The following is a 13,758-nucleotide window of genomic DNA, read 5'->3' as shown; positions in this document are numbered from 1 at the left end:
AAAGCAAATGAGCGTGTCTGCATGATCGATACTTTGAGTAATGATGGGAATTAGCTTTCATTTTGGTCATTTTAGGGTATTTTAAACACAAAATCACTGTCAGTATCTCTGAAAGCTGCTCTCATTGACAGAGAACTATCTCCTCTGATATGTGGAAACCCTCATCATTCAAATGTTGGCACTTTTCGCCTCATTTGAAGATACAAGGGCTGAGATGAGCCACCTTGGCAGCCCCGGGGCAAGGTGATGATGTCTCCAAGTCAGATTTATACATATATGTCAGGATGTGGCGGATCACTGAAAATCTCCAGATTAATTCTAAAATAAACACTTTTAAAAATACAGCCTGCTCAAGTTGCCCAAGATGTGGGGGAGGTGTAGCTGAAGCAGAAATTGCTTTGAGAGCACCGACTAACATTCAGCTTCAGACCAGGCACTGAAATGTTTAAAGTTAGCATGCTAACCAGCTACCACCATCCGTCCTGTCTCCTAAAACCACTTTGTACCTCAAGAAGAGATCCTCTAGTAGCCCTTAAGTTTCAGCTGCAAGATGAAAAAGCAGCGTGTTCACTACACAGTCTAAGAAGTAAACTGAAAAACTCATAAAACTCAAGAAAGGAAATAGTTTCACAAAGTAATTTTTATTCTTAATTTCAACCAAGTTCCGGTCAGTCCTCCAAGCTGCAACTAAACAACCAGTGAGAGAGTTATTATGGAATAGCTGATGATGCTGCCAAGCGATTATAAACACTGTAGCCCTTGAGGCTAACATCAGCTAACATACTACGGACAGAAACTTAAAATCTCACCTCCAGTTCTTGCTGAATAATAGAAAACCTGTGTTGACTGCATATTGTCACTTATCCAGACCTGTTTGTTCCATTGGAAGTATTGAAGGTAATATACTCTGTCAGTCTATTTTTTTCTGATAATATCAAGAAACATCTAGCAAGTCAGTGCAAAATTCATGCAAACGACTTACTATATAGAGGACATATTATGCAAACTTTCATGTTCATACTTTTATTTGGGGGTACATTCTCACATGGTGGATTGCTGCAGCATCCCTTTTCACACAGTGTCTTGAACGCTCTGTTTTAGCAACAGAGTGATATGTCTCTGTTCCGTCTTTGGTGAGTATTGCACCAAATGTAGCCAATCGGACGCAGAGTAGGACGGGTCATGCCGAGCGAGGTAGTGTGATCCAAAATAGCGCCACAGCTGGCGACCATGGCTGAGGAACAGCTGTACATATGGAGATCTAATCAGCAATTTTCTCTATGTGGTTCAGCTATTGTTGAGAGCATTCTGCCATCTTTCAGCAGGACTAAGAAAACATTTTCAACAGCCACTTACAAATACATTATCATCAAACTTTTTTTTGTTTGCAAAGTGATGATGTGAAATGATCACAAACTAATTTCCATCTCTGATTACCAGATAGAAACTTCATTCATTATTTACACTGCTCTATGCGAAGCTCTGGAGCCTCAGGAGCCTCTGGAGCCTCTGGAGCTGGTGATTTAGGCGCATCAGCAGCTCAGCCTGAACTCTGAGTCTGTGCTTTTAGCAGAGGGGAGGAAGACCATAACTGTTGATAATCACTGGATTTGAAACAACAGGTGCCATCCAAGCCTCTCAGCCTGATTATCCAGAGGAGAAGCAGGGAAAGCACATATTTGAGGGTGAAATGTGTGTGAGGAGGAGGAGGAGGAGGAGGAGGAGGAGGTGAGAATGGACAGAGACTGTGAGGGAGGCAGCTGGGTGTGTAAGTGCAGAAAGGTAAATGGAGGACAGCAGCTCTGCTAATGGTGGAAAGGGGGGGGCTGGTGCTGTGAACATGGCACATTCATATCAACCTCTGTTCACATGAAACATGCACACACCAACATCTCCCCGCGGAGTCAGACAAAGGCCAAGGTTAAAGGTCATCTCTAGCGGGGGAGTGTACACCTGGGGAGGCACCAAAGGTTGAGCACGGTGGGACAGAGGTGGTGGACACATTCCTAATAAGAGCGATGGATGACGAGGTGGGCTGCAGAAAAGAGATGAGCAAAAAGGAAAACGTCTCAGTGGTGAGGCAACCCGAACCGGAGAAGGTCTGAGAGTTAGTTTATCTGAGTTCAGCTGCTGGGTGCTGAGTGAGTCACAGCACCTTCCACATCTGGATGCTGGCTTTATGACTTTGCTTATCCCCTTCTGGTCGACAGAGCAGTTGTGAGGCAGGGCTGTATGGTGAGAGGAGTCCACGCAGATCATTTTAAAGAGATCAGTAGTCCTTAATTCACACAACTGTTCCACTGTAGTTTCGTAACGTTTTAATCATTCATTTAAAAACAGTTCCATGTTTCTATACCTCATACTCTAAAAGCTGGTTGCTGAGGATTTTCTACACAGAATGCATTCAGATATATTCATATCTTTAATTTCTTACATTACAAATCATGGCTATGATAATGGCAATATAATAGATGATAATACTTATTATACTAATCCATGGACCTAAAGAAGAAAATGAAACAAAACCAGCCATCTCCCAGAGGAAAATGTAGAAAAAACAGCAGGGGTCTTTGAGAGAGGTCTGCCAACTGAGAGAGCTTCTTCTTCTTCTTCTTCTTCTTCTTCTTCTTCTTCTTCTTCTTCTTCTTCTTCTTCTTCTTCTTCTTCTTCTTCTTCTTCTTCTTCTTCTTCTTCTTCTTCTTCTTCTTCTTCTTCTTCTTCTCCTTCTTCTTTTGATTTCTGCTCCTGCCTCTGCTTCTCTAGCCCAATCCCACTTATCCCCCTAAAATGGTGTAACACGAATGGTACCGCCCTTTGTGATGAATATATAGCCCTCTAAAAAAAAACTAAACAGTATCCAACCACAAAAAGAAACATATTCAGGATTCAGAGAAAAGTTCCACGTTGAAAGCTTATTGCTCGTTTGTTTTTATCAAACAGAGCAAATTTAAGATGCTGTTTTCATGTGATTTTCATCAGAAACTTGTGAGGAAATCACAGATTTCTTGCCAGAAGTAGCATCATCACCTTCATGATGAGCAGGAATTGGAGAAGGAGAGCATTTTGGGTAACACTCTCTATGAAGCCCTGTCCTTAATGCATCATAATGCATCAGGCACATACTTACAGTGTATTATAATGTGCCTGAAGCACTGTATAATCATAAGTATAAGCACTCATAAATATGTATAACTCTGTATGACGCCAATCTCTATAATGCTTTATAAACAAGGGTGCCCCGATCAGGATTTGGGGGGAAACACTGATCACTGATCAGAAGGATGTTTCTTCATTTTATTATCATCTATAGTGAGTTATAAGTAGCATAGTAAAATCACCTGAAAAATGTTGAGCAATGAAAAAGAACTTATTTTATTGTATGTGTGCAAGGAAATACATTTCAAACAAACACAAGCACTCCGTGTTGCTTTTGAGCAGAAGATCTCAGTCCTGCTGTGTGTTCCTCTGTAAACTATTAGCCCTGTGAGCCATTAGCTGTTAGCTCATTCAGCTTTTAGCACTGTTACCTGTTAGCTTGAACCCGACGGCCTCACTTTGCTATCCTCGTCGAGGATGGCAGAAAATGTACCGATCACAAACACACAATCCTGAATGATAAGCTGAACTGACCATCCATATCTGAATATATCCATATTGATATTGACAGGAGAGGAGTCAGTGGTGTGTGTGTGTGTGTGTGTGTGTGGCTGTGGCCTTTTAGCAGCGCTCTTATGTGTTTATCTCCACAGAGCAAACTTTTAACTTCCATATCGAAATAATGAGCTATGATTACTGTCATAAAGCATCATGTATATGGTTAATATGTTCATAATGTCTATGCAGTTTAGACAGGGCTCCATGCAAAGCGCTGTGTATTTCCTTTCATTAACAGACATCACTCAGTGAATGACACACAGACAGTGAGATATGGTCCTGTAGCACGTGGGCGCTGTAAGGACAAAAAGGTGAACATTTAAGGGAGTGTAAAGAGATGTCACACCTTTTTATGGGCTTATCCACTGACCTCTAGCAGCCAATCAGGTGGCAGCTTTTGAGACAACGTTTGAAGGTCCAAGCTTCTCTGAGGAGGATGGGACAATGGGATTACAGAGCACACACACACACACACACACACACACGCACACAGCAGAGACACGGGAGAGAGCAGAAGTGGATATTTGCCCGTGTGTGTTCATGCACGCTCTCCTGTGTGTGTGGGAGGACCAAAGCATACAAGAGTTGGTAGTTGGGTGAAGGTGTGTTACTTACAACATAGTGCAGTGTGTGTATGTTTGTGTGCAGGCAGGTGGGTGGTAGCTTTTCAAAGAGCAAGACTATTTAATTGAATTCTGTGCAGCTCCTTGTTATTCTAGTCATGACTGAGAACCGCTCCATGTTGTCCCAGCAGTGTGGGAGGGCCAGCCATACCTGCAAACACTGTGTGTGTGTGTGTGTGTGTGTCTAGAGGCAGGGGTTGTGAGGTGATTGTGGTTGAGCTGGTGTTTTTCTAGTGCAACTCGAGTCCCGATGTGGTAACGAGAAGGGGAAGTGGTGAAAGTCAGCCCTGAGCCTCACCCTGAAAAGAAAGCATGAAACTGCCAGAGCATTAATACTAAATCTGTGTGTGTGTGTGTGTGTGACAGAGAGTTAGAGTTGAAGTGAGAGAATGTCTGCATGTGAAGCGATCAACTCCCTGTCCTTATTACAAAGGAAAGCAAACTGCACAAAGAGGACAAAATAACACGATTACTAACACAGTGGCTTCAGCAAAAGAGAAGATATGCTGTCTAATAAAATTAATAGAGTCTCTAAGCAATTACAAGCTTAAACGATGATGCATAAATTTCATTTATAGATAGATTTCACCAGGGCTTATCTCTGAGAAACACTGTAATAGGATTCAGCTGGAAGGCAAGAGAAGAACGATGTGAGTGCAGTGGTGTGTTATTGTGTGTGTGTGTGTGTGTGTGTGTGTGTGTGTGTGTGTGTGTGTGTGTGTGTGTGTGTGTGTGTGTGTGTGTGTGTGCGTGTATGTTGGGGAGAAGTGAAGCTTTATTGGTGATTGAAATGATTGGTTAAAGGTGACCAGGATTCAGGATAATGACTCCAAGCAAAACAAGGACACCTGAAACCTCAGTGTGGATCTCTGCGTGGTTAACGATTGGTTTCATATTACTGTAGCTGAAGGGTAATTCTCCAGGGAGATGTTTAAGGTATGAGCTAAATACAGCGCAATGACAATCCAATCAACCCTTTGCTGCACACACACACACACACACACACACACACACACAAGGATGTTCCAACTGTCCGCCTCAGTTGTTGACCCTGGAGTTGGACTTCGACAACAAAAGGAAGTCAGCTCTCAAAAGTAATGCCAGAGAGTCTTTACAGGCGATACTGGGTGCAGCTTTTACGCACGGCACTTAATTACACTCCTTTATGCCATTGTTGAGCAATAAAAGTCATTTTGGTATTGAACTGTCCAATAACCGTTTGTCTCTACATCTCTTTTGATAACAGATATGACGCATGTTTTGTGTTGTATTACATTTTTTGTCAAATCACAAGTTCTTTTGTTATGCTAAGCGGTTAAACTTACAATAACTTTACAATTCATTAACATTAGCCAATGCAGTAGTGAGGGTTTAGTAACAGGTATTTGACAATTAACTAATGTGTCTAGTAATATATATATATATATATATATATATATATATATATATATATATATATATATATATATATATATATATATATATATATATATATATATATATATATATATATATATATAGATAGATACAGTATGTCTCACAGGTTGTGCTGTAAAGGTAAATACATTGATTTTCAGTTACTGATGAGTTCATGCTGACCACTGTGTTGAAAATGGAGCTCTGTAACAGCCATTTGTCACATGAAATGGCATATTAACCTGCCCCTTTACACTCGTCCTCCCACACACACACACACACACACACACACACACACACACACACACACACACACACACACACACACACACACACACACACACACACACACAATGTCTCTGTGTACGTTCTGCTATTTAGTGGTTGAGTAAATGAACATGATATTTAAGTGACTGCTATTTCCTGAGCGCAGGCTTTTCTTTTTACCTCCTCCTCCTGGCTTTTCTCTAAATTTCCCCGGGGAATTTCAGCCCCCTGGGTTTGGCTCGGTGTCAGAGTCCCAGCAGCCATGATACTTCATCAGGCTTTTGCACCATTATTGGCAAGAGCACTCCATATCCTCTTAGCAGTTATAGCTTTTCAATTTTCCTTTGAAATGCTGAGCCCAGCAGAACATATGGCAATATCTTGGCTTTAAGTCTCGGATTGAACTGGAAGCCTGTAAAACGGTCCCGCATCCTGAACATGCAGCCACGGGCTACACACTCTCTGACCTTTCTGGAGTTCCAGAGCGTTGCCTCGGCGTGGCTGTGACCACTGTTAAAGACATCTATAATAGGCACAATTACAAGATGCTGTTGGAAGAGTTTGACACAGTGATGTTATGGCTTAAGCTATCCTATAAAGCTTTATTCCATCACCAGCCCCCTCTTCCAAGTGTCTCTGGGGGCCCGTTCAGCATGATGGCAGGGTCAAACCTCCTCTGTCACACACACACCAACACTCACATACAAACACATTCTCCTGCAGGCTCAGGTAGTTAAAGATGTACAATGGAATGGACTGCTCCCACTCTATCAATGGACAAAGAAAGGCTGTGGCAGGACGAATCCCATCCCACTCACACCTGCTTTCTCTTAAAACAAAGACTCCAAATCAGAGACACCTTCTTAAGACTTAAGGACTCTCCAGAAAAGCCCCCAAAACCCTCCACTGGCAGCAGAGTGAGTTGGTGCTTCTGGGAAAACAAAGAACATCAGAGAGAGAGAGAGAGAGAGAGAGAGAGAGAGAGAGAGAGAGAGAGAGAGAGAGAGAGAGAGAGAGAGAGAGAGAGAGAGAAACAGAGAGAACTATCAAATATGTTCAACAGCTATTGTATCATTTTCAGCCCCTCAACAGACTATAGATTTTTAGTGCCATTACTAATTCATGGGAGGTGGGGGGCCCTGCTGGAAACCTGATCTGGATCAATAGAGTTGACCTTGGGTTGGGCTGCTAACAGTCAGACTGGACTGAGAGGGAGGTTCTGACTGATCTCTGAGCGATAATGTGCTGCTCATTTAATCACATATTCAAATATCGGAGCTTGTTACAGAAGATATTAGAGGCACTGTATGAAATTTTGGATCCTGACTTTTTGCGAGAATGCCCCCCCAAAAAAAGAGTCAGTGGTTGAACAGTTAGCCTGGCTCTGTCCAGAAATCAAAAATAGCCAGGTGCAATCTGGTCTCGGTTCAACAGTCTATATGCTAAGATAAGATAAACTCAAGTAAGCTAAGATAAGCTAAACTAAGCTAAGCTAATCACCTACAATGGCTTCATATTTAGCATATTATTGATCTGATAGCTAAGAAGCCTTTTTTTCTCAAAAACAGAAACTATGCCTGCTTGCTTTTCTTCTCAATCCAAATATAGCACATTATTGAAGTGGTAGCTCTTGTTTTGGTCACAAACTACGATATGTTTGGTGAGATTTATGCAGAAATGTGCCTAAAACAGTTATTACACCAAATGTATCATGTTAAAAAGGCAGGCATGCTCACGCATGTATTTTTCAGTTGATCAAAAAGTGATTCACAAAGACATCTACCATATTTTATCATGCACAGAGACATTAGTTGAGTTTGCTGTCAGTCATAGAACCTCCGACTACCTGTCCACACAAGCATCCATTATTTACCCATATTGTACAGCTGGTCTGTCTGCCATGCCAAACTGAGGCAATGTGACATTTTCTGTAGCACACATCTAACATGTCATTGTTTCAAAATGAGCAGTAGCCTTGAAATTAGGAAAATATATTTAATATAAATTATGCTAAATCTTTCTTTTCTTTCATTGTCCCCTCAGTTCAAGCTGGATTTTTCTGAAGTCAGCAAGTGGGCTTTTTTTTATGTGTCTAAACACGCTTGAGCCTGACTCAGTTAGTGTAACTGAAGCACTGAGGTTGTGTCACCTTGTCACACAGTTATTATGGTTCAAACTTTCCTGTTCACGCTGATATTACTTATCACTTGTCATCACGCTACCCATGCTCTACTCTACAAGAGTTGCTCTGTTGCTCACAACTTAATGGAATATGAAATACTCAATAACAAAGGCAGGGACTTGTAATTGATGTATTTTATTGTGAGATGGGGAGTCATAAAAAATGAACAAAAAAAGAAAACAAACAAAAAAAAACAATCACTATAAAAAAAAGATGAGGGTGTTAAAGGGGGATGGGCATATAAAATGGGGGTGGTCATGACACTGACATAGAAAGTAACACATTGGCACAATAAAAACATAAGAACATACATCAATATTATTTTGGCTTGGCAAAAAGGACAGTTTGTGTGGTTAAGGATAATCCTTCAATAAAAACAGCACACACTCATGCTATTAGACATACTATTAGTTTTCAAGAGTTCAGTAGCTTCATATTAGAGAGGGGAAAGAAAACTAAAATAACATGAGAATGGATGCAGAAAGGTAACAAGTTCCAATTTTCAGGCTTGCAGGGTGCAGGTTTCTTTTTTTTTTTTTCCAAGGAAAAACATAATTTTGTTTGTTCGAAAAAACATACTTCAGTACACCGGAGTCTTATTTTTCGAGGCTTGTAGTTATTTGCCTTTGAATAATTTTTTTTTCCATAATAAAATATATTATCGTATTAATACAAACTACAGTATTGTACACTACATAGTGTAATAAATAACCATAAAGAAATATAAAAAATAAGACACATAAATATAAAAGTTCTCTATGACTAAACAGACATACCCATCTCCTTGGGGGTGGGGATAATACTGCCATTGCTGAAAACATACAGTACACACATGAAACAGAACATACCACATAGGGACAAAAATAATACTGACAGGTAAAAACATTGTTGAATTAAACTCCTGGGATTCAGATTTGCCTACATTTTGTTACCTGAAGAGACATCTGAGCATTTCATGGTGTGTTAAACAAGTGCACTGAATAAGCTTTGAAAGGCAGGACACAGTTAATAATTAGAACTCATACTTCATCATCATCCATTACAAAACGTGTGCATTATAAGTCTTTTAGCCCCTCAGGTTAGAAATAAAAGCAACTTATCTAAAATGTATGATACATGAATAGGTGGTCAGCTAAACTCTACTCTTTCAGGTGTGGTGGTGAGCCAAAGTCAACAGTATTCCGGCGTATTGGTTGACCCGGCAATACCTGATCATAGCTTCAACAGCAATATTCAATGGCACTTCTGATATGCATGTTTGTCTTGTTTTAGATTTTTTGCATATGGCTCAGAGTGGGGCAGGGGTAGGTACAGGGAGGGTCAGACAGTTTTCTACATCCCCTTTCTGCTTGCTCTGAACATTATAACAACAGTTCAACACTTTGAGAAAACACTCTAATTGTTTGCATGGAGGTGATGAGAAGATCAATACCACTCTCGTATCGGTCAGGTCAATATGAAGCAGCAGATGGTGAGCTTAATTTAGCATAAATACTACAGGGGGAAAACGCTAGCCTGCTGTATTTCTGTTAGCTTAACAGAAGACTTAACAGCTGTTTTCCTTTTTTCCAGTCTGCATGCTATGCTAGGCTAAGCCGCTGCTCACTGCATATTTAACGGATAGCTTTACCTTGGTCTGGGTGAATTCTCGATTCTGATTGGCTGCAGGGTGTCCTGATAAATCAATGGACTTGTGGAACGAATAAATAGTTCCAGTGAAACTGTCTGTTCACAGTTCTAAATTGACACATTACAGCCTGTGTCTTATCAGAATATCTCACTGGGTGTAGTCCTTTAGTGCATCATCCTCTGAACACCACAGGATGGCCGCTGTAACACACAAGCCATTCGCTCCTTCACCTCTCTACTTCAGGCTGCAGCTGACAGTACACATCATTTAGTCTTGAAAATCTTGACACTGATTTTGGGACAATGACTGGTTAGCCAGCTGCTTTTGATGCTACACATGCCGTCAAATTGTGAACAGTAAGTTCGTATGCAATCTTACTGACTTTGAATATTGCCTAACATTAGCTGTCTGGCTAACAGCTGAGTGAGGGTTCTATGAGCTGAGTGGACTAGTTTATCTCCTGTTGTCAAGTGGCATCTAAAGTGCGTCCTGTTTAATGGAGTCTTATACATTACCATAGCATGACAACCTTAGGGGGTGGTAATTTAAGTTCCAGCTGTTCTCACGTGTTGCCAGGGAAACAGAGTTCGTAGAAAACTTTTGATTGCAAAACATGGCAATGTAAATGAACAGTAAACTTTTGTGACCACGGTATTAGTGGGACGATGCCCTTCAAGGTGTCCATCTTCGTCCATTCATTCTTAGTAATGAACACCTCGCCAGACATTACCCCTTAAATATGAGAGTGGCACAGACGTTCTCCTTTAACGCTAACCACAACACAAATGAGCATATTTCCCAAAATGTCAAGCTAATTCCTATGGAACACTGATTTGTAAGGAAAATTTGACAACACTGTGTCTAAAAGGAACTAAAATACTGAAAAAAGACCAGTTCGCAGTTCTTTCTTCTTAAGGCTCACAATTCAATCAAAAGAACATCGAATAGACATGTTATGCTAACGTCTGCTAGCGTGATGATGGCGTGGTACATCTAGTGCGGTAATACTGAAGGGTAGACAACACAACTCAACTGTTCAATCCATAGGTAAACCAAGCCACTTGTAGTGCACAGGATTTTTCTTAATTTCCTTCCAACTTAATAAAATACTGATTTTTTTTTTGTTCATTGGCAATAAAAAGGTATAGAAATATCTCCCAACTGTACAGCTTTTAAAGGTTAAAATATGAGTGATAAAATTAGTAACACTGATAAAAAGAAATGACCCAAGGTGTTTTAGTAATAAAACATTATCTAAAACGTGTCGGCTCTAGCTTCCAAAGTCTGTATAATGCATGTCCTCCGTTTGTTAAAATTTGTGTTAGTCTTCATCACTTTCTTTACAAATGGATCTTTCGAACAGTGAGAAATCGTTCTCCTGTGGAAAAGTCACTAGTATTTTTTCAGGCACACCTGGATTTCTACACAGTAGTGAACTGAAACGATCTGTCAGGGTGACCAGACATCATCTCCTGCGTTCCTCCTCTGCACGGGGAGAGGAGGAATCTGATTGTGTCTCATGGAGGAGTCTGATTCCTCTTTTAGTCAGTATCTCCTTCCTCCTGCCGCGCCTGCTCCAAGTCTTCAGGAACCGTGTTCCTGTTTGTTTCGCCTCCACTCTCCTCAGCGACCTCCCCCTCTGCTTCCCCTTCTTCAGTCAACCCTTCTTCTGTATCCATCTTGACTTCCTCCTCTTCCTGAATGCTCCCGAGCACCTCCTCTTGCCTTGTGTCAGCCTCCTCTTCTTCCTCTCTCACCTCGTTCTTCTCCTCCTCTCCTCCTCCCTCCACCAACACTCTCTCTATCTCCTCCTCATTCCTGTCTCCCTCCTCCTCCTCCTCCTCCTCATCCCCTCCTTCATCACCTATCTGCACTACCTGGATATCGTCCATGTCCACCGCACCTTCCTCTTCCTCCTCCAGCTCCTCCTCGCTCTCCTCGTCCTCTCTGGTGCTGCTCCCTCGCTCATCTGAGTCCAGCTGGGAGGGGGCCAGGAGCCGCCTCTGCACCCGGCTCAGGGCCTCCATCTCGGCCTGTACCTCGCCGTCCTCCTCAGGGCTCTCCCGGCCTCCAACTTGGCTCTGCGTCTCCTTCTTGCAGTAGGAGTAGCGGTGGTTCATGTGCTGCGAGTAGGAGCCCGAGTGGGAGAAACGCTTGCCGCACTTGTCGCACTGGTACGGCTTCTCCCCGGAGTGGAGCCGCATGTGTTCGATCAAGTGGTGTTTGTGTTTGAAAGCCTTGCTGCAGATGCCGCACTCGTGAGGTCGCTTCCCTGCAGAAACAGCGAAAATGAACATGTCAGTGTCTGTGTTTAAGAACACAAGAAAATTGCTGTTGAGCAAAACAGCACAGGCATGGGAGGAAAACAAAAAACTCCGGTGCTATGGCAGTGAATCTCGTCACATTATCGCGTGGAAGGTTGATAGACTCCTAACAGCATCCATCATCAATGTATCCAAGGAAAACTTCAAAACAATACAACAAAATCACAACAACTGTGCTTGAGAACCTTCAAGGAAACTTTATCTAGGCAGGGAACAGCTAGTTTCACCTTGGATGAGGTCATTTGGAGCTGAAAACTATGGTTGCACGCCAGGTATCAGAGCAATAAAGAAAAAAATAAAACGCCTCTGAGAGCGTTGACCTGCACTTGGCCACAGAATCATCATCTTGGAGCGATTCAAATCACTACCAGAGCTCGCCTCTTGCAACATTTGGTGCTTCACATGAGAAGCTGGCAGTGCAGAGGTGGGGAGTTGGCGGAAAGAACTTCTCAGACCTCTTCTGTGCATATTGAGTAATACCTGCTGGAATGGTGGTGTCCACCCTTCTTTACGCTGTAGCTCAAAATCCCCTTTCGCTTACACTGTGACTCATCTTTCCCGGGACCCAACACTGAGTGATGGTGAGACAAGTTCCGGTTCCATCTGTGAGTTTTGGCTAAGTTTGTGTGTAGGCCTGGGAAGCACATGTATTTACCTGTGTGTTCGTATTTGTGTCTCAGCAGTGAGCTGCTCTTTTGGAAGATCTTATCGCACAGGTCACAGGCGTACATGCCGCTGTCCGTCTTCTTCATTTTCTTCCTCTGAGGGCCAGAGTCGGAGTCGTTCTGCTCCTCCACAGTGGACACGCCTTCTGAGTCCTGCTTCTCCTCCTGGAGAACATAAGAAATCACAGATGTAGGAATTCAAAGCGACAAGTGAAGTAATGCGTGTGTGAGCTTGCGCATTCACTCCAGATGCCGCAGCGCTGTCCTGCTGCAAAGCTTTTGTGGACTATGAAACTACAACTGACTTTCCATCAGCATGGAGGGAGATAATGACCGAATTTTAAGTTTTGGGTGAACTGTTCCTTTAACTAACATCCCCTTGGCCAACAACATAACACTCCGCTGATTACTTATGAGAGCACCTACAGTTTTCTCCTGTCCCTGAGCTGGTAGAAGAGCCAGTGAGAGAGGATGTGGAGCAATATCAAAGAGAAGACGTATACACGGGGCTCTTTTTTTTTTTACAAGGCAGATCTATGCCAATCTACTTAACACAAAAGTATAATACAACAACAATAAATCAATGAGGCAGGCAGAGGCGTGCCGCTTAAACAGATTCCCACAGATCAATAGGGGCTCTGCAGTAAAGTGCAGCCTCATGTCCTCTTGGTGACAGCCCCGGAAGATCACTCACACACCCTGAGAGATCTGCATCCATCATTACGGGCCCATTAGGTGTCTGTACAATGAAGAACTATTAAGGGCTATCATTTTTACAAAGCACTGTATCCTGACATTTCTATATATGACTTATTGATTAGATTTTGGACGGTTTCAACCTATCTATCATGTCCTCGTGCTTTTGAACGCTGAGAAATAATGATGTGGACTGCACGGTTTGACTGATGGCCCTTAAAAGAGAAAAAGCCAACTTTATTCCAGTTCACTTGCGTGTAAAACTGCCTACTGGTTTGTCATCCTGTTAACCACCTGGCAG

The 13,758-nt window shown here is 42.2% G+C and overlaps 1 protein-coding gene across 1 annotated transcript in view; it reads right to left on the bottom strand.

The window, feature by feature from the left end:
• Positions 1 to 8,267: 8,267 nt before the first annotated feature.
• zeb1b (zinc finger E-box binding homeobox 1b) overlaps positions 8,268 to 13,758 on the bottom strand; it is a 53,866-nt gene continuing 48,375 nt past the window's right edge. Inside the window, exons 7-8 of the mRNA XM_037079774.1 lie at positions 12,752 to 12,926; positions 8,268 to 12,044 (exon numbers count right to left, since the gene is read on the bottom strand). Of these exons, the coding sequence (XP_036935669.1) occupies positions 11,314 to 12,044; positions 12,752 to 12,926 (906 nt within the window). The 3' untranslated portion in view covers positions 8,268 to 11,313. The remainder of the gene's footprint in view (positions 12,045 to 12,751; positions 12,927 to 13,758) is intronic.

Source organism: Acanthopagrus latus, chromosome 19, assembly GCF_904848185.1.
Source record: "Acanthopagrus latus isolate v.2019 chromosome 19, fAcaLat1.1, whole genome shotgun sequence".
Classification (NCBI taxonomy): Eukaryota; Metazoa; Chordata; class Actinopteri; order Spariformes; family Sparidae; genus Acanthopagrus; species Acanthopagrus latus.
The sequence above is the reverse complement of the archived record's forward strand: the minus strand, read 5'-3'. Positions and strand labels throughout refer to the sequence as shown.